The 21,689-nt window shown below is 34.3% G+C and overlaps 2 protein-coding genes across 2 annotated transcripts; both read right to left on the bottom strand.

Annotated features, from left to right (window-relative positions):
• Window positions 1,417–5,040, bottom strand: LOC107637580. Its single transcript, XM_016340980.2, has 3 exons — window positions 4,947–5,040; window positions 3,089–3,223; window positions 1,417–1,601 (listed from the first exon to the last, which is right to left on the bottom strand). The coding sequence occupies exons 1-3, from the start codon at window positions 5,005–5,007 to the stop codon at window positions 1,468–1,470; spliced, it is 330 nt and encodes a 109-aa protein (XP_016196466.1). The 5' UTR covers window positions 5,008–5,040; the 3' UTR covers window positions 1,417–1,467.
• LOC107637581 lies at window positions 18,315–21,683 on the bottom strand. Its single transcript, XM_016340981.2, has 3 exons — window positions 21,605–21,683; window positions 19,401–19,541; window positions 18,315–18,601 (listed from the first exon to the last, which is right to left on the bottom strand). Exons 1-3 carry the CDS (start codon window positions 21,663–21,665, stop codon window positions 18,474–18,476), a joined length of 330 nt encoding a protein of 109 aa, XP_016196467.1. The 5' UTR covers window positions 21,666–21,683; the 3' UTR covers window positions 18,315–18,473.

The raw sequence follows: 21,689 nt of genomic DNA on the forward strand, positions 1-21,689 counted from the left end.
CTGCCGCCGACAGTCCTAGCTCCGCCGCGCCTCTCTCTTTCCTTATCTTTCTCTGTGTCGCACGCGCCTCCACGTGCTCTCTGAAGATCGTTGCTTGCTACTCTTTCACATTAGTCCATAATAACAACAAAAAAGTCTCTCATGAACCCATAAATTTAGCCCAACAGAATATATAAATTCTACCACAATTTTAGCACTTATTGTTTTATCTTATTTTATCTTTATTTGTTTCTTATCTTTATTTATTCTTATTTTTTTATAAACAATTCTCTCTCTCTCTCTCCTTTATAATTTATCAATCAAAAAATATAAAATATAATATTTTTTTATTTTTTTTATTTATTTTTTCACAGTTTTATTAGTACTAAAGAGGAGGGCTCCTGATATATTGAGAAGCAATTATAATTCCTTGAAACTAATTAATCAAACTTTAGGATTTTTTCTACAAATTAAATAATATTTGTATACTTAAATAAGCATCATTTGTTTCCATGTCTATCATTTTAAAAGTTAAATGCATCTTATATCTAACCGTTATAAGTGGTTTGTAATTGATTAATCATTCTAAGTCACTGCGTGCGTGCTTTTTTCCTTACGTGCATTATTTTCTTTTTTATTTAATTCTTTTCCTTCTCTTCTTCTTTTGTTATATGTTTTTTTTTTTTTTTTGCCATGTGTCATTACAAATTGTGTCGGCATTTGATAGCTTATAATAAAAATGATGGCTCATACTCATGAATAACGATAAAGGAACAATAGTAGTAGTAGCCTAGTAGGTGAGTCCTCTTAAGAGCCAGCTGCCTGGTGTGTTGGGAATATATATGTATATTTATTGGAACGGATAAGGAGCTTCAATAATGATAATAATAAGTGAAGTGCCTTTGTTTAATTTATGGAGGACAATGTAATAATATATTTTTTTTGTGGTGCTAAATGCTAATGTTTACATACCACTCTCAAACTAGCTAGCCTCCTTACACTGAATCGGGGAAGACAATGATATGTACCAACCCATTAAAGTGTCTCTAATTCCAGGCAAAATATGTGTATGGCAGCGAGTAGTCTCGAAGTGGTACCAATAATTTAATGTTTATTCCAATGTCATGTCATATCTCATCATTATTAATTTTAACACCATCTTAATACACTTTTTTTTCACTATTATTATTTAACAAGAATAATGATATGTATAGTAGTAATAATAAAGGGTAAAGTAATAAACATCGTATTATGAAAAATCTTATGTTAAATTATTGGTACTGTTGTTATCTTAAATACTGATCAACTTTCATAGATAAAGGCCAAATACGCATATAAATTATATTGAGCAAAATATTATTTTTATTAATTAACGGTAGATTATTTGCAGAATTTTTACTCAGAAAACTGGCTATATAACATTTATTTATTTATTTATTTTTTCTCCCTTAATAACAAAGAGCAATGCCAGCAAATAGAACAACATGGTCAATGGAATTCTCCACATCGACATCTTAAGTTTATGCAACGGGGCCAGCAGCCGGGGCCGCCATGGCAATCGGAATCATGCTTACAATGCATATTCAGCTGTAATTCATCCCTGAAATCTTCAAACTTCATCCCTGAAAAACATGCATTTTCCGTAAAAAAAAAATTTTTAGGAGTACAATTAGATAAAAAGAAGAGATTTTTACTATATTTTATTATTTATAGAGAACATGTGTAATATCTTTCTTTTTTACTTTATTCCCCATTGAAAAGTAAAATATAGAATACACGTTATCCTTTCCATAATACTTAATTAGCCCCTTTTTTTCTAAAATAAATAATTACCTTTTCTTCTTTTAAAATGTTTTTATTTTATTTTGTGGTTACTATTAGACAGGATTACTTAATCAATATTCAATAATGTTCTTGGATGGGTTATATGATATATCACACAAAACACCCTCCTTTGTCATTTTTTTTACGCATTTGCATAATATATGATTTTTTTTGGGATGCTTTCATAAAGATGCAGAAAACGTATTTTTTTAAAGATATTTTTTAATAATTAAAATTTAACACATATAATCACTTAAATTATATTATTTTTGTCAAAATTAGGTCAGACAAATTAGTTTGACCGAAAAATAGTGAATCAAATTTTGAATTCGTCTAAATTAATATTATTTTTTATAAAAAATAACTTAAATATTCTTATTATATATATTAATTTTGAGAATTCTAAATTCTAGCCATTTTCTTCTCTATCGTTATAGAGTTAGAATTTAAAATTTTCAAAACTAATATATATATATATATATATAATTGTAGTAATTTTTTATAAAAAGATATTAATTTATATCGATTTAAAATTTAATTTATTAATTTTTTTTACTTTATTTAATTAAGTTAAGTTAGTCTAGTAGTTAACTCACTAATTCGTTTAACTAAATATTGGGAGTTTAAATTTCATTTTATGCATGCAGCAATTCATTGAACAACGATAAACTTTTAAATAAAACTCTAATCCATAACGGATTAATTTTTGACCTACTGAATTTTAGGATACCGTGGAAAAAAAAAGATGATTTCCCTTAGACCTGTACATGGTTTATCAACAAAGTGGAAACCTAGGTTCATGTCAAAACTATTTGCTTTTATATGACATACTACATTTGAGAGGGAATGAGAATAATGAAGAATGAACGAAAACAAGGTTTTTTCGAGGCCCAGGAATTGTATTCCCTTTTTTGGTTAGACCAGGAATTCTATTCTAACGACTCTTACAATTGGTGGATCATGGGCTAGATTTTGGGCTTACACACATTCTGAAAGTCTATGTACCAATTCAAATTTGTTATTGTCTTATTCAACTAGATTAGTATTTAGTGATCCAACAAAAAATAAATTAATTTCCTTTTTGTAACTCTTATCTTTAATGTTTAAATATCAATCAAAACGTATCAACTATCCGACAAACTATACTTAAAATGCATAATCTCTCCTTCTTTATTTAGAGATCTCGAGTTCGAACGTCAACTGTTGTAACCGATAAAAAAAACTCCTAGCTTAATGCCGCCTAATAAAATTGAACCCTGCTTATTAGTTATTAGTTATTACTAACCTTTTCTTTTGAAGTCAGATTTACAATCACAGAAACCGTTAACACATAAACAGTCACCACACTGCTTATTAGATGTGCATAATGGTTGAATCAACTTTGTTTCTGCGTTTGGATGTTCTGATTCAGCTTTTAGACCTGAAATATATTCCATTTTTTCATTAAATATAATAGTGGGTTATATAAATAATACTATAGCGGTTGAATAATTCATAATAATAAAAAAGTACATAGTTTTAATATAAACTCTAAGATTGTGTTTGTTTACATAAACAAAATACTGAAATAGAAATACAAAGACACAAAATTGAATTTGATAAAGTAGACATAAATAGGGATAATATATCTAAGAATATTAAATAAGTGTATTTTGTGTCTATACTGACAGAAAGGATACGAAGACACTAATAAAGAATACAACTTATTTTTTTATTTTTTTATTATTTTTGTTAATTTTTTATTATTATATTTTTCGTCTCAAATTTTTTGAATGAAAAAAATAAGAATAAATTAAATTTTTATAATTTGTTTTAATTTATCATTAAATAGAATACAAAAAATACAAAATTTTATATTTTTGTTCTTTATATTTTATTTACAGTATCTTATCTTATTCTGTTTTCAAAAATAAACCCGGTCTAAGAGAGAATATATATGTGCAACAAGGAAGAACTTATCAAGACAGTAAGATATTTGTTCTGTTTTTAACTAAATATTTCATTACATTTTCCTTAATAGAAGAGTACTCAATATGTGAAAAAAGGTATTTTAATTTCCGGGAAAGGGGGATAGCCGGATAGGAACCAATAAATAAGAATTTTCGATATGGTACGATAAATATAGATAACTGCTTTAAGCTAATAAATAAGGTTGCATTTGTTCAAAGGATAGGACATTAAAAAGAAGACATAAAAATATAAAATTATATTTGATAAATAATATATAATAAAAATATTATATTTAAAAATACTAAATTAGTATATTTTATGTTTATCTTGAAAAAAAAGATATAGAAACATAATTTATTTTTATTTTTTATTATTTTTGTTAATTTTTATAATTATATTTTTTATTATTATATAATTTTTTAAATTTTTTATGTTTCTGTTTTTTTTTATTATCTTATTTTGTCATGTTCTCAAAAATAAACATAACCTAATAAATAATGGATAGATATTTTTTTAACAGGTAATTGGAATAATTTCATCCATCTTCAAGGAAAATAATTCATTCACAAAGGAACAGGGGCGGAGCTAGAAATTATTTTGGGAGGGGCTAACATAAAAAATATAAGTTAAGAAGAAAGAAAAATTAAAAATTAAAAAGAAGTTAAACTAAAAAATTAAAAATTTATACACACACCTTATTAGTTTGGGGGGGCCATTGCCCCCTTCTCATAACGTGGCTCCGCCACTGCAAAGGAAGTTAAGTAACTAACAGTAAAGTTTAGAATGAATTCAACGGAATATTGCGTGCTTGTGGATATTTGGTAAACGAAGTTTTGATGTGATACTATCATCGTATACCAATAAAAGAATTTTCTGTAATAATTACTTTAATTTTGTAAAGTTACACTATAAATAATTTTTTTTATTTTGATTTTAAATGTTGGTTGAAATTTTAAAAATTATATTGCTTTTAAATAGAAGAAAGAAAGAAGCATGAAGGAATAAGGATCAGTCCTGTAAAAAAAAAAAATTAAGGAGAAGTTTTTAAATCTTTACTTTTAGCTGGATCGGAGCAATTATACCTTTTATTACAGGGAAAATTAGAAAAAAGAAATTAGGAATATCACAAAAGCTATTACAAAATCATATTTCCTACAGGTATAGACGAGTTATATGAAGTTTGAAAAAATGACCTGAAGCAAAAACCAAGAGGAGGACAACAAAACAACCAAGCTTAACCAAAAACCTGTTCATTTTTCGTTGAGTAGAGATTAGCTCTTCTTTTCTTTGTACAATACTTGGGGTGATACGTGTGTTTTTATACTTGAATCATGACTCAGGTTCATTGATTCTAACAATTACATTATTTAATATTTTAAATGCATTAACTATTATTCAACTATTTAAATTAAATATACTAGTTAATTAGAAATAACATGTACTTGACTAACCAGTTTAAATAAACAACTTAATTAAGTTATTTTTTTAAAAAAATTAAAATAATAAATATTTATATTAAAGTTATTATCTTAAATAATACATATAAATATATAGCGTATTAATTCTATTTTAAGATAGAACTGTAACCAATTTTAATTTAAGATATTTACGCCGTAATTTTAAACTACTCGATTTATTTTATTAGCGTAAATTATCCTACATTTTTTAATATATTTTGATAATTAATGTAACATTAATATTTTGATAATTAACGTAACGTTAATTTCTTCTTAGCCGGGGCGGAACCCTGCATGCAAACAAGGATACTTTTTCTTTTCCCTGTTTTTCGCATTGACTTCTCTTCACTTGATCATCTCCTCTTCTCTCTTTATTTTCCTTTTTCCCCTTTCTTTTTAACTTTTCGATTTATTGTATTCGATGATATTACTCTTTCATTCTCAATTCAATTGATAATTTTTTTTTAATGAATAAAAAATTTACAACTGCTTCTTAATATATAATGCAAAACACCACAAAATTTTTTCATTTTTTGAAACTGAGAATACTAACTGTTTCGGGAGTTATCTGAAACTGGAGGTCGATATCGGATGAGATCTTCTGTACTTGGTCGGAGATGGCGTGTCCGGCTGGCTGGTGGCGGCCGGAGCTATTGTGTCCGACTTGTTGGACTTGCTGCACTGCTGATCCTTGGTCACCGGAGGGTGGGGGGTACCTGCAAGAGACTCCGATGCTTAAGTTAGCACGGATATTAAGCAGGTTTTTAGTAGAATCAGAGTATGAGTTATACTTAGGTGCTCCAGTGTATTTATAGTAGTCGTAGAGTGACCTTTTTAGATAAGATAAGAAAAAGTTTCGACTATCTATGGCTGGCCCGTGGGCGCTACTATATGTATAGAAAAGGATAGGAGAGAACCAGGACATCTCCTTTCTTCTTTCAACCCTAAGAAAGATGAAGGCGGAATGTCAGCAGAGTCAAGAAAGGATAGAAGAGAAATCGACTGTCTTTCTTTTGTCCCATAAGCTATAAGCCACTCGACTACCAGGAGTGGAGAGAAAGAGATCACATTCTATCCTAGGGCTAGGGAGAGAGAGATTCCAGCCTTCTTCCGCAACAAACAATCGAGCAGAAGGTCTGGCTGTGCGCGAAGAAGGACTTCGGCCATTAGTGAAACTGCTTTCACGAGTTGTTGAGGTTAATTCAATCGAACATCAGCTTCGGAGCTTAGAGCAAGCCAAGCACAAGCTACTTCCTTTCCACTTCCTACGAGATTGGAAAGAGAGGTCTTTGTCCCTTGTCTTCAAGCAGTGTCTGTTTACGGCCGATTTCAGGGGAAGGAGAAGCCTCAGCGTACCAAACAGATTCATTAGGTTCAGGGGCTGAAAGGGACGGATTCCCCATTGGGTTCAGGGACGAGTACGGAAAGTCAGAGTCCAAGTCCCAAAGAACGAGTTCAGCCACTTCCTTCGCTATTGATGGGACATCTAGATCTAGGTCAGCCGCATCTGCAGGATAAGCAGTTGACGGCCGGGCCTTCTAGATGGGGCCAACAAGAGCCATGTTTGCATTTGATGAGCCTGACTAGTAGCAGCAACCAGGTTATGTCTGTGCTGTGACTTTATATGAACCGTGTCAGAATGAGCATCAAATCAACCAAAAGTTATCAGCTTCTTTCTTAAGTGCTTCAGTTCGACGTGATCTATCGCAGACGGTTTTGAATCAGACTCTTCCCCTACTTTCCACGCATCATGAGCGGATTCACCTTTCTCCCTCTGCAACTCCAGCCAGATAAGATAAGATAAGATAAGATAAGTTAGTTATCTTATCTTATCTTATCTTATCTTTTGGCGAGGTCAGCTTATCTTCAATGGAACTGCCCTTATCTCTATAGGCTTGGACTGCCTTTGGATCTGGGTCGTATTCCTTGAGTTGGGCCCATTTTTCGGGCTTTCCTGTCGATTTGGCCGAGCTCTTTTGGGAAGAGGTCGGATAGTCTGACCTGAAGAGGTCGGTCGCTTTGTCGCCAATCATCCCGGGTCGGATAGCTTGACCCAGGGTATGAACAGTGCCCCTGCTCGAGCTCGATCTTTCTTTTGGAGGTCGAGTCTTGGTTTTAGGACTTCGATCCTTCTCGGGTGAAGCCGAACTCGAGCATTTTGTCGACTTCCTCTTTTGTAGAACCTTTTTGAATGTAGAACGTTTTCCTCTAAAAGCGCGCGCTTTTGTATTAGCGCTTTGTTATGGGGAACGTGCGAGGGTTTAATGCCCCAATTAATTTGGCATTAATTGCCCCGTTTCCCTTAACTTCTTTATTTTTGAACTTTACACTCAGAAAACGGTTTCTCTTCTTCACTCTTTCTTCGTAACTTCTCCCTTTACTCTCTCACTTTCTGTTTCTGGCTTTGAGTCCATAGCTCCTTCCTACGACGCTTGCTTTGTTGCTGTTTTCGTGGAAGAGGGGTGATTCTGGATTTCGCTTTCCGTTTTTCTGCTTTTTTTTTGCAGCTTTTCTCCCATTTTCCAGGTTTGGTTCTTCTTCCTTCCTTTCTTTACGCCATTTATTTTGAGAAAGTTTTGATTTTGGCTGGAGAAAGTTTGGATCTTTCTGCTTTTGCTTATGCCTGATCGTGGTGTGTTCTATAGTTTCTTTGCCTCTTTGCATGATTTTTCGCTTTTCCTGTTGCTTGCTGTTTTTAGGGCTTCTGCCTGTTGTTAGTGCTTTTGGTTTCGAAGCTTTGAGTGATACTTTTGTTTGATCCTAAAAAAGGAAGTATCTTTGATGCTTTCTACTTGTCGTGCTTCGATGTTTGGGGATGCATGCTTGTTCTTTACTGATAGACTGTAGGAAGATAGTGGTTTTGATGACTTTCTGTGCTTTTTGCATTTTGTCTTTCTCCTATGAAAATGCTCGCTGTTTGAGGTCTTCTATTCTTGTTTGAGAGATGCTGGAATGTAAGCGGTAGTTTTTTTCCTGAAACGGTGCTTTGTTACTGCCTCCAAAGGATGCCCCAGGACTTTGGTTTGAGTCTTAGGGTTTTCCTTTCCTTTTTGTTCTTCTGTATCATATTAGTCGAGTTGTTTCACCCTTTGTCCGAGATGCTTTTTAGTAATCCATTCTTCTTTTCTTATTGTAGGATTAGTTGGTCTCATGTCTTCTCGCAATAACGTTGTAGAGATGTCTTCCCAGGTTCCTGAGGGCATGGCCGATTGGGTGGACTCAATGGTTCTTATGTGTGTTTCTTTGGTTGATTCCGAGTTTTGTGCGCAGCTTAGGCAGTTTCATAGGGTCTGTAGTAGTGCAGGTGATGAAAAGAATTATGAACTTGTCGCTCCCTCTTCTGAAGAGAGAGTTTGTTTCTCTACTCGGGTTGTTAGAGATCGCCATTATTTCTATGCTTATGACTTCTTCTTTGGTCAGCTGGGTATCACCCTCCCTTTTACTGAATTTGAGACCAACCTGCTATGGTTTTGTAATGTTGCTCCCTCTCAACTTTACCCTAATTCCTGGGGTTTCATGAAAATTTTTCAATTGTTGTGTGATGGTTTCGGTATTCCTGCCTCGCAATCTCTCTTCTTCTATCTATTTGTTTTGACGAAGCCTGGAGTAGTAAAAAAGAAGGCAGCTTGGGTCTCCTTTCGATCTTCCCAGGGGAAGAAGGTCTTCTCCATGTTTGACGAATCGTTTCGCGATTTTAAAAATTACTTTTTCAAGGTCCGAGCTGTTGAAAGAGCTCGGCCCTTTTTTCTGGATGAAAATGATGAGCCCGCCTTTCCCTTGGAATGGCAAAAAGATGTGAGAGTGTCCAGATACACGTGGGAGGTGTTGGATGAAACTGAGCGAGCTTTTGTGACCGTCTTGGAAGAACATTGGGGTCAACCTCCCCATTTTGATACAAAAAATTTTTAACCAATCCTTATCTTCTTCAAACCGAGCTGGGTATTTTGCGTTCCTGATTTTCCCTTTATTATCTGTTTATATTGCTTATAAATGCCTTTCCGACTTGCAGCTTAATTTCTTACTGTTGTGCTTTATTTGCAGAGGCAATGAAGAATAATGAATCCATGAAGGCTTTTAAAAGAGCACAGAAGGCGACTGCTGCTAAAAACATCTCGGCCAAGGCGGCCGGGGAGGGATCTTTCCAAGTACGTGTGAAGCCGTCCATGCCGAGTTCTCCTGGGGTGAGGAGGGTGATCCCCACTCCCCGAGTTCGTCTGGCTGACCCTCCACCAACTTCTGCCGCTCCTTCTGGAGCTCCTCCCAATAAAAAACAAAAAACGGCTGAGCCTTTCAACTTTGATGCTCCCGACTTCAATGTGATCGAATTCGTGGATCAGCAAATCGGTCCCTACGGTGCTCTTCCTATGGACGATGTGTCTATCCTTCGCCATCTGGAATTTATGGCCCGAAACAGTGTAAAAATGGCGTATATGGGGGCTGCTTTGTACCGAACTGCTCAGAATATTCCTCTTCATGCCACCAAAGAGTTTATGGAGGAGGCGAAGCAGGAGTTCGACCGGATGAAGGGCCTTAAAGAGGAGCTTGAGGTAAAGGTTGCCAAGTTGGAGAAGGATTTGGAGAACGAGAAGGCGAATTCTCTTGCTTTGGCAGCTTCTGTGCGGCTGGCCGAGGACACGGTACTGATGCATAAGGATAGCTACGTTACGTCTTATCGGGAGGTGATGCGTCTGAGGGGGGAGCTGGAGAGTGCCCGGGAAGATTACTCTGAGCTTCAGGGTCATCTCGTTGGCAGTGTGACTGCTGCTTACGAGAACCTGAAGGAACAAGTTCGGGTTATTGCTCCCGAGGCCGACCTTACCCTCTTCAGCCTGGATAATGTTGTCAGGGATGGCAAGATTGTCCCTGATGACGAGGATGATGATGTTGAACCTCCCCCTGTGTCCTCTGCCAAAGTGTCGACTTCTTCAGCTCCTCCGGTTGTAGCCGATCCGGATTGCCAGATTCTGAACAGGGAGGATGGAACTGTGGATGCCGTGCCTATTCAGACTCGCCCTCCTTCTCCCCCTAATGATGCTGCCAAGAAGGCTCCCGATGTTTGCTGATTTCTCTCTGAACATTTGTGTAGCTGGCCCGGCTTGTGGGCTTTTAAACTCTTTATTGTTTTGTTAACTGCTGACACTTTCTAGTCGCTTGCCTAGCAACTTTTATTTTGAAAAACAAAGGTAGCTTTCTAGCTTTTTGAGGTAGATTTTGGTGGCCTCTGAAGCTTTCTAACTTTTGTAGATTATATCACGTTTTTTTGCATTTAACTTGGTATCTCTTCTGATTTTTGAGAGTGTTAGAATCTTGCGGCTCGGCCTCTTTGGATTGCTTTGTACTTATTGTTTGTAGCTTGGATCCTTTGAAGTTGTGGCTGTGTGGGTCCAACTTGTTTTTCGGTTTTCTCGCTTTTTCTTGTATCTTTAGCACTTTCATAATCGATTTCTTTACGTTAGTCCTCTTTCCAGTTATTTTTGTAGTCCTCTTTTTTGAATCTTTGCCAGATCTCTTTTTAAGGACTACTTTTATAACTTGGTTTTTGTAGGAGGCCGACTTCTTTACGTCGTTCTCTTCTAAGTTATTTTTGTAATCCTCTTTCTTGGACCTTTGTCAGGTCTCTTTCAGGGATTACTTTTATAACTTGTTTTGTAGGAGGCCAACTTCTTTACGTCGGCCTCTTCTAAGTTATTTTTGTAATCCTCTTTCTTGGACCTTTGTCAGGTCTCTTTCAGGGATTTTTATAACTTGTTTTGTAGGAGGCCGACTTCTTTACGTCGTCCTCTTCTAAGTTATTTTTGTAATCCTCTTTCTTGGACCTTTGTCAGGTCTCTTTCAGGGATTACTTTTATAACTTGTTCATTGTAGGAAACCGACTTTGTTATGTCGGTCTCTTCCAAGTTATTTTGTAATCCTCTTTCTTGGATCTTTATCAGATCTCTTTCAGGGATTACTTCTATAACTTTTTCATTTTAAGATGACTTTGTTATGTCGGGCCCTTCTAAGTTAAAGTAATCCTCTTTAATAGGGTTGGCCAGACCTCTTTCCAGGGTTTACTTGTAACTTGGGTTGACTTGGTCCTTCTTCTTTACGTCGGCCAGTCTTTAAGTTATTATTTAGCAATCCATAAGACCTCGTCAGGTTCTTTTTCGGATCACTTTCGATAACTTCTTACATTATTCTGTGTTCATCTTTGTCGATTTGTAGAAGGTGGTTGCTATCTTTAGATCGTCTTTTAGGTGAATCGCGTTTTCACCTTTATCGGATGATTGTCTTTATCGTGATCGTGCAGTGAAGTTGCTTTTCACTTTATGCCGATCTGTTGCTTTTCTAATCGGACGATGAATGCTTCAGATTAATGCGTCTTGAAAACTTGTAGAATATCTAAAATATATTTTATTAAAGGAAAGTGCAAATATATACATGTGGGAATTTTTCATCCCTTTAAGTCGGATAGTGTCTGAGTCTCAACTTGGTGCCTCATTAAAAAACCTTTTCAGGAAAAAGAGTGCATCCAGTAGTGAGATCTTTACTTTTTCTAGTTGTAGTACCTTCTTAGGTTGCAGGCGTGCCATGATCTGGGAAGCTCTCGTCCATCGAGTTCAGACAGTCTATAGTAGCCCTTCCCAAGTACTTCTATGACTCGGTAGGGTCCTTTCCAGTTTGCTGCTAACTTTCCTTCTCCTGGTCGAGTTGTTCCAATATCATTTCAGATTAGGATGAGATAATTTTCTGCGAAACTTCTCGGCACTACCCTTTGATTATATCTGGAAGCCATTCGACGCTTTAGTGCTTCTTCCCTGATCCGAGCTCTGTCTTGGATTTCAGGTAGTAGGTCGAGCTCTTCCCTTTGAAGTTGGGAATTTGCTCCCTCATTGTAATGAACCACTCTAGGCAATCCTTCCTCAATCTCTACTGGATTCATTGCCTCTATTCCGTATGCTAACCGGAAGGGGAATTCCTTTGTGGTGGAGTGTGGCATCGTTCGATACGCCTATAGAACTTATGGAAGCTTTTCTGCCCAAGTTCCCTTTGCGTCTTGTAATCTCCGTTTTAACCCGGCCAATATGACTTTATTGGCAGCTTCAGCCTGTCCATTGGCTTGCGGATGTTCCACGGAGGTGTACTGGTGCTTTATGTTTAAGTCGGCTACTATCTTTCTGAAGCCTGCATCTGTGAATTGAGTGCCATTGTCTGTGGTGATGGAGTGTGGAACCCCGAACCTTGTGACAATGTTTCTATATAGGAATTTCCGGCTTCTTTGAGCAGTGGCGTTGGCTAGGGGCTCTGCCTCGATCCACTTTGTGAAATAGTCTATCCCTACTATGAGGAATTTAACTTGTCCTGATCCCTGGGGGAAGGGTCCGAGAAGATCAAGTTCCCATTTTGCAAGCGGCCAATGCGAAGTTACACTGATGAGCTCTTTTGGCAGGGCGATGTGAAAGTTGGCATGTTTCTGACATGGTGGGCATGTCTTTACAAATTCTGTAGCTTCTTTCTGTAGCTTCTTTTTTACTTATGTGCCAAATAAACTAAAACACTGTTCAATCTGAACATATTTAAGATATTTGCACCTGTTTGCCATTCACAGCATTGGTGGTTATGGTTCGCTAATACAAGAAAGCGAAAATTTTATATAGTCGACCCATATCACACGAAATCTCCGTCCGATGAGAGAACTACCCTGAATACATTCATTGTAAGTTATTTCTGTGTTCTGTATTTTAATAGTTGGGTGTATTTCTGTTCAATATAAGGTGTAACTTTGTGCTCCTTTGGGTGTATCTCATTATTGAAATTATCCATGTATTACTGATTTGTTTCATCTTTTAAGGGATATGTAATTTCACAAATTAAAGTATATGCTGGGGGCACCTCTGAAATCAAGGGACAAGGACAAGGAAATTGTACCACCATACCTTCATATCTCGGGCCAAAAGACAAGGTATAAATCTTTCACTTTGAAAATTAAACTTTCCTATATGTAATTTGTAATTTATTTTCTTTGTTTTCAGCTATGACTGTGCTATCTACGTAATGAAGTAGCTTGAGATATTTGAGCCCACAAACATTAAAAGGCGGAAGTATGACTGGGACAATTGGACACAGGTAAATATGTTTAAAACTAAATAACTCTCTATTACATTACTCAATTAACATGGTTGATTAAACAGAATATTCTTTTTAACTGTAGGACGAGGTGGATCACTTTAGAGTAGAATATGCTTCCCGGATTCTATTCCATGACATGAATTTAGACAAAGCTGAAGCCATTAGGGGAAGTAATGCAATAAGACTGTCCAAGTCATCCTCATTGTTATTGAGTCCATATTGTCAGATAGATTCTAAGGATATTGACACTGATTAATGTAAATGCTATATAGTCTTGTAACAAATTGAACACATACTGTAAAAAATTGCCAATTATAATCCAGTTTATTGTAAAATTTCTTTCAATAATTAAACTCTCTCTGCTGTATTCAAAATGTCTGAATTACAGGTACTATAATATCAGGAAAAACATCAAACCAAATATACACCCATAACCTCACATTGTTTACACCCAAAGAAAGTTGAATATGCACCCATACATTTATCCCCCCTGATGCTTTATCCCTAAAATCCTGAAACCTAAACACTTAAAACCATCTATATGAAAACTGTATTTTATAACATAAAACCCTTAAATCGTTGTAAAAAAAACAAACAGTATTTTATAACATAAAAATAAGGTTCTGAAGTATATATATGTATATATATGTAAAATGTGAAATACAAGAAAATTCAGAAATACACCCAAACGAACAGTACTTTTACACCCATATTCTGTAACTATGCACCCAAAGGGTTATCCGCTGCTGCTGGTACCCTGAACTGATAATTCATAACACGTGCTTGATATTGGCTGGAATTTGAATGCACCACTGATACAGCATCAAAGAGGTTTAACTGAATATAACAAACTCACATATTAGCTAAACTATTAACGAGAAAATTAAACTCAATCACCACGTATTTAAAGAACATCACTTTTACCTCGTTTAAAGCTTTCGTTTTCTTCTTCCTTGTGGCATTTGCAATCTGTTTGCCCAACTTTAAACCTAGCCTATTTTTTGGACGTCCTCTTGTTCGAATCTTTAGAGGGATTTGAAGCTCGTTAACGGATTCAAAATTGGCGTCTTCGTGAGATAAAGAAGATGTCCCCTTCTTTTTGGCTTTCAATGATTCCATCTCAACCATGACGTTATCATACGCACGGTGCAAAATTGCAGTCAGCTCCTCCGATTCTGATGCAAATTCGCAAATATTTTGCGAACAAAAAACCAATTGGTCAAACCTCTTGCTTCTTGGCTCCAACAGTGGCTCGTCGTGACTGCTCTTGATGTGTGTGTGTGTTGCCTCTTTACCTTCTTACTCCATCATTCCAGTATATATCTGGGTGACACTTGGCTTACTCGTTCAAAGCTTAACACGCTTAGTGCGTGACGGCACAGTATCCCTCTTGACTCGAATAATAAGCATTGGCATTTTACCTCGGCTGCTACTGAGTCGTAAGTAACCATAAACTTGTTAATAAAAAATATTGAGCTGGAAACTTGTTCTCCAACTTCGTATACTGAATAGCCTAGAGCAGAATTCGTTAGTCTAGTTATGCAATTCGCCTTTCCTCTGAATTGTGCTTGGACTTCCCTAAACTTTTGATGAGTGTACACATCTTGAAACTGAGCTTCAATGGAGGATTTGGTTGCACACAGTATGACCGTATGAAAATTTGCAGCATCTGATTCTCTCTCTGCTTGCTCCCTGCTTCCGAGGCAATTATCGTATTGTTTCACAAATTGAATAAGCGAGCTGTTCCGGGAAATAAACTTGTTAAAAGATGAATGCATGCTCTCGCTCATTTGTGTGCTTCTCATCCCTGCCCAGAAGTGGTGATCCAGATAGACTGGAACCCATATATGACGGTCTTCATAGAGATCTGTAGAATACACCCAAACACAGACTATAAATACACCCGAAAAAATATGCAATTTACACCTCTGTTGCAGATTTTAAACAAACATTACCTGAAAGCCACTTGTTGTCCACAAGACCAAAATTCAGCAGAAAATCATTCTAATTCCTATCAAATGAGTCTTTCCTATGAGAGTTCCAAACAACTTCGCTCATTTCTTGTTCAATTTCTGCATGTCCCTTGTACCCGTTTAATTTGCTTGGAATCTTCTTTATGATGTGCCAAATACACCAACGGTGAATTGTTGTTGGCATACAGGCCTCTAAAGCCCTTTTCATTGATGCGCATTGATCGGTGAGAAACCCTTTCGGAGCATTTCCTCCCATGCAATGATGCCAACATTGAAATAACCATTTGAATGATTCAATTTCTTCGTTTTTCATCAAAGAGCATCCAAGAAGTGTTGACTGACCGTGGTGATTCACCCCGACAAAAGAACCACAAACCAAATTATACCTGAAACAAATTACCATAGTGCAGAATAGAAAATCATTAGGTACACCCAACAAATGCTTTGTATACACCCAAAAATACCCAATATACACCTCTGCCGCGGATTCATAAAAATACATTAATTTAGCATCATAAACAGGGACAGTTTGTTATCTGTTTGTATTGTAGGTAGTGTCAAATGAAATAACATCTCCGAAATACTCAAAGGCAGCTCTACTTCTTGCATCGGCCCAAAAAGCTAGCTTAATCGATTGATCCTCCTCGAGTTCAAGCTCAAAAAAGAAATTTTGATTCTTCTCTTTCATTCTTAACAAATATTTTCCGAATTTCTTTGTATCTTCTTGTTCAGAAACATTACGAACTTCTCTTGTAATGTAATTCCTCACATCCTTTTCAATAAAATTTAACTCGCGGTGACCCCCGGCAGCCGCAATAAATGATTGGTAAGTTTTGCTTGGTCTAATACCAGCCTCCTCGTTATTCTCTATTGTACGACGAATGGACATGCTTAGTTCCCTGTGCTGTTTGAGCATCTCTGCTTTACTTGGACAGCAAGGGTGTGAATGATCCAGCACAACCTTTGAAATGATCCAAGCACCAACATCCTTCAATGTGTGTATATAAATTCTTGCAGGACAGTTTAAACCGGCTGTCGGATTCGTCTTCTCGGTCGGAGATATTTTAGATTTCCATTTTCCCTCTCTGCTACATGTAATCAATTGATTCTTAATCTCGTTTCCCTTCCTATTTGTGCTCCAAACTCTTGTAGAAAACCCTGCAGCCTTGGCGTAGTTCCTGTAAAATTTTTCAGCATCTTCAAGGGTAGTAAAGGTCATTCCAACCTTGGGAACAAACTGGTCATCAACAACAGAGAGAGGCTGCAGAATACACCATGTCAAAAACAAAAAATACACCCAATCATGTCTGATCTAATACACCCAAACGACAATAACTCAACTAAAATAGGAACAAACTGGTCATCAACAACAGAGAGAGGATGCAGAATACACCGTGTCAAAAACTAAAAATACACCCAATCATGTCTGATATAATACACCCGAACGGCAACAACTCAACTAAAATAACAAAAAAAAGTCATAAACTGTAATACACCCACACTTTTCCCCAAAAAATACACCCAAAAAATTCTAATCTACACCCGAGCGTCTGCTATAAATTGCAGATAATTAATCAAAACTAATACATTAGATTCAATCCACAAATTTATGTTCACGCGTTAGTTTCACAATCAATGTTCACGAACTATTCAGTTACACAATGCTATACAAATAACTGCAACAAAATTTAGAGTAATCGTATGTAAATCAAATCTCAGGAACTTCGTTAGATTCAAATTCATAATCCACTTCGCCCTGATTCAGCTGACAATCTGAGGTTGAATCATCCATTATCTTCAAAACGAGTTTAAACTTTGATTTCAGAAAACAAAAAATCGAATAAAAAACGAAGCAGGAGTTAGAGAGAGAGGAACTAACGTCGGTGACGAAGAACAAACCAGTGAGAAAGGAGGGGAAAAGAACGATAGAAAAAAAAAGGGGAAGACGCGTGAGAAGAAGAACGAGCAAACTTGGAAAGAATGAGAACGAAGAAGGAAACAAATCTTTTAAATTTAGTAGTTATATATACGCGGGATCTTTATATAGCGTGTGTAAAGGACAGGACGTAACACTTGCAGCGCGTTTTGGGAGTTTAGGGGTTAATTGACTTGTAATGCTTACAAGCCCTAATCACTTGTATGCAGAACTTTTCCGTTTTAACACTTCATTTATTTTTCTTTTCTCCACTCCGGCGATCCCCACATACTTTATACTTATACATACATCCTACTCTAAACTACTCCGCACTCTGTATCCTAAATTGTTACTTACATAGATTTCAAATTGTAGCTTACACATATAATATGTTTTCATTGCTCACTTCTTTTTTATTGATGTCATCTTTAATTTGTACCACTTATTCGTTCCCTAGTTGCATCACTCTTCCAAGCCATAATCATAGTTGAACATGATAGAAATTTTATCAGCTCAACATAGAAAACCAAAGAGAATGAAATAGTAAAAGTTTGGAATTAAAAAAAAAACACGTACATAAATGTCTCTCCAAAATGACACAAAAATATTGGATAAAAAACAGCATAGATATTTCTACATAAAATAACATAAAAATTCTTGAAAAAACGTAACAGCCCAATAATTCTATAAAAAAAACACACAGAAGCAATTAAAATAGAAGAAATAAATTTTCTTCCATATATATCTCTTCCGTATTATGAAAAATCTTATGTCAATTTTATGAAAAAATATATTTTTTGTCTTTAACATTTGTAATTTTTTTTAAAATATTCTTAATATTTAGTTACATTTAATTTTATCTCTAATGTGTTTTCAATTTTTGTCAAAATTATTCATGGGCATTAACTCCATGTAAAATATTAGGGACACAAATTGAATGAATTGAAAAAATTATGGACAAAATTAAATAAAACTAAACGTTAAGATATATTTTAAAAAAATTACAAATATTAAGAACAAAAAATATAATTTATTCTGATTTTATAACCATGATACTGTTGTTATCTTAAAAATACTGATCAACCTTCATAGATAAAGAGGGGCACATAGCATATGAATTACATTAAACAGAATATCATTTTTAATTTAATTTAAGATAGATTATTTGCTGAATTCTTAGACAGAAAACTGGCTAATACATTTTATTTGATTTTTCTCTTTTAATAAAAAAAGAGCAAAGCCAGCAACTAGAACAACATGGCCATATCAATTGGCATGATGGCACTCACATCGAGCGTTAAAGCAACGGCAGCCAGGAGGGCAATTGCGTTCACTCTCACAAGAAAGAACTATATCAATTTCTGCGTTTGGATCTTTAGCTTCAAACTTCAACCCTGAAAAAAATATGCATTTTTCATAATGCTTAATTAGCCCCCTTTTTCTAAAATAAATCATTACCTCTCATATCTTAAATTTTTTATTTTAGTTTTTGGTTGCTATGATAGTAGTTGGTGGATAGACAGAAACTGAAAGATTGAGATTGAGAGATAGAGACAAGAGACATATGCTGAAATAAATTTTAGTATTTTATTTGGTGTAAAGTGAGAGATATAAATTGAAACAAGAATGAAATTCTAATTTAATTTGAAAAAAAGGTAAAATTGGAATTAATTAATTGAATTGAGGGTATTTTAGGTATAAAATGTTATTAAAGTTTCAATTTCCATCTCTAAAATTTCAGTCCCTTGTGTCCCTAATTTTTGAAAGTATTGAAATACTGAAATTTTGAGGACAGAGACAAAAATTTTAGTATCAATCTCCGAGCCAACAAATATAATACCGAATCTCAGTCTCCCAGTATCTATCTCAATATCTCAAAACAAACACTACCTATTAGACATGCTTAATTACTGAATCAGCCATGTCCTCTTTTCTCAATTTTTTTCCTTCTTGTATTTTTCTATTTATTTGTTGTCTTTACTATTTAAATATATATTAATCAAAATGTATCATACTACTTTAAAATTTAGAAATATTACTCTCCTCGAAAATTTATCCATAAAAATTCAGATCCAATTAATTTTATGTGAAATTAATAACTAAGATTTACTAAATAATTTAATATATTTGACTAAATTAGCATAATACTTACGGCCGAATGAAATTGAACGGTGGTTATTAGTTATTACTAACCTTTTTCTTTGAAGTCAGATCTATAATCACAGAAACGGTTAACACACAAACCGTTACCACACTCCACATTAGATAGGCATGCTCGTTTATCCAACTTATTGGTTTCTGCTGCGTTTGGATGTTCTAATTCAGCCTTTGCACCTGAAAATATATTCCATTTTCTTGTTATATGTAGTAGCGGATTGTATATATAATACTATAGTAGTGACTGAATAATACATGGTGAAAAAAGTATTTAGCTTCAATATAAATTAGAAAAAAGAGATATTAAAATAATTTTATACAAACACTTTTTTTTTTATCGGATTCGAATAATAAGGCGTCTAAAATGTCATATAATATGTGATACTTTGCATATACTCTCAACCGCCGTTATTCACTAGAAAAAACACATATGCTTCAACCTCATCATTCCAAGCTCAATTACCTTCCACCCGTCTAAGGTAGTCGTACTCGGAACACTATTTATTGTTAATTGTGTTCCAATTCTATTACGTAACTAATAAGGATTCTATCAACTTTTGTCAGTTTATAATTGTGTTTAAAAAAAATATCTTTCTAGATGTATCTAATAAAAATATTTTTTTATAGTTGTGTTTAATAGAAGTATCTTTATAGATATGTCTCCTTATGCATGTCAATGCTAATTATAATTAAAATATAATAATTAATTATTGTTGACAATAAATTGACAAATAATATATTAATACCCTATATTTTTTCATTGTGTTTATATGTTTTCATTAAAATACTGGTGATGAGATGAATTACAAATAAATGTGAATTTGGGAGCATGTGGCAATATGGCATGCTCGTCAACCGCCGACCTTACCGCCTTGAGAATTGCCACTAAATAGTAAATAGCATATGTTGCGGTTGTGAAAATCCTCAAAATCGAAAAAGCGCCACTATATATGCCAGGATTGGTATATTGAAACTTATTCGTTTTAGTTTAATTTCAAACTTAATAACAGTCATCTAAAACAGACAAGACAAGAAGTCATATATGGAAATAAAAGCGAATCAACCATGACACCTGTGAAAACATCCTTGGTGATTGGTCTATCTTCAAAACAATAGAGAACTTAAATGAAATATGAAAGTCGAAAGATCTATATACGAAAAAGTTATTGGGCTAATGTTAATTAATTTTAGAGTGAATATTTGTTCGTCCTTATAATTTATTTGAAGGACTACGAAATTTTCAATAAAAAAAAATACTCATTTTGATTTTAAATTTTTAACACAAAATACAATACGACAGATATAGATATACAAATTTTAAATTTTTATAAGACACATAGACACATAAAATGACTATATCATGTCATAAAATTACTTCTCTAAAATACTTAAATTGATAAGAAGAGACACAAAATGATTATATCTTTAACAATATTAGGCAAAGTTAGAGAAAGTAAGTTAGAGATTATGACGTTATCATTCTACGGATAATTTGTTAATTTTTTATTAAAATACAGTTGAATATAAATACATACGTGTCGAACGAATGTAAATTTTTTTTTTATTAAAACACAATTGAACATATAAAATAAACATGCGTCAAACAAATGTTAATAAATATTGTGTTTGAAATATATCCTGACACATATAAATATACAATAACTCAAACAAAGTATTTGTGATCATAGTTTGATATATTTGATTAAAATTTTTTTACATTAACATACTATCATTTTCGTAAAGAAAACATCTTTCATATGATCCACTAGCCACCAAATGTAAGTTGCATACTCGCATATAATATAAAACCAACTTTATTCGGCATTTAATTACAGGATTATTGTTGCTTAATATGACAAAAAATTCATAATTACGATTGTTTGTTGTGATATATATTATAATTATCAATGACTAATTTATTTTATAATAATATTATATATTCAAATTTTTTATTAATTAAATTCAATTAAGTTAGTCTTTTATTTTAAATTTAGATCTATAACATTATTCTTTATTTTATTAAGTGAATCAAGACCACAACGTACTACCAAAACATCCGTGGTCTTCATTCTTCAAAAGACGATTGTTAATTTGAATGAAATAAAAGAATGAAGAAATCTGTACATGATGATGATTATCATAAGCTAGGGATAATGTTAATTAATTAATTCCATATATAAATAAATTATGTGAAGTTATCCAAAGAGAAAAAAGAAAAGAAAAGAAGAAGAACAAATTACCTAATGAAGCAAATGCCAAGAGGAGGAAAAAGAAACCAAGCTTAGCCAGAGAACTGTCCATGTTTTGTTTAGTACTTTGTCTGAG

The sequence above is a fragment of the Arachis ipaensis genome, chromosome B04 (assembly GCF_000816755.2).
Source record: "Arachis ipaensis cultivar K30076 chromosome B04, Araip1.1, whole genome shotgun sequence".
In the NCBI taxonomy this organism is placed as follows: Eukaryota; Viridiplantae; Streptophyta; class Magnoliopsida; order Fabales; family Fabaceae; genus Arachis; species Arachis ipaensis.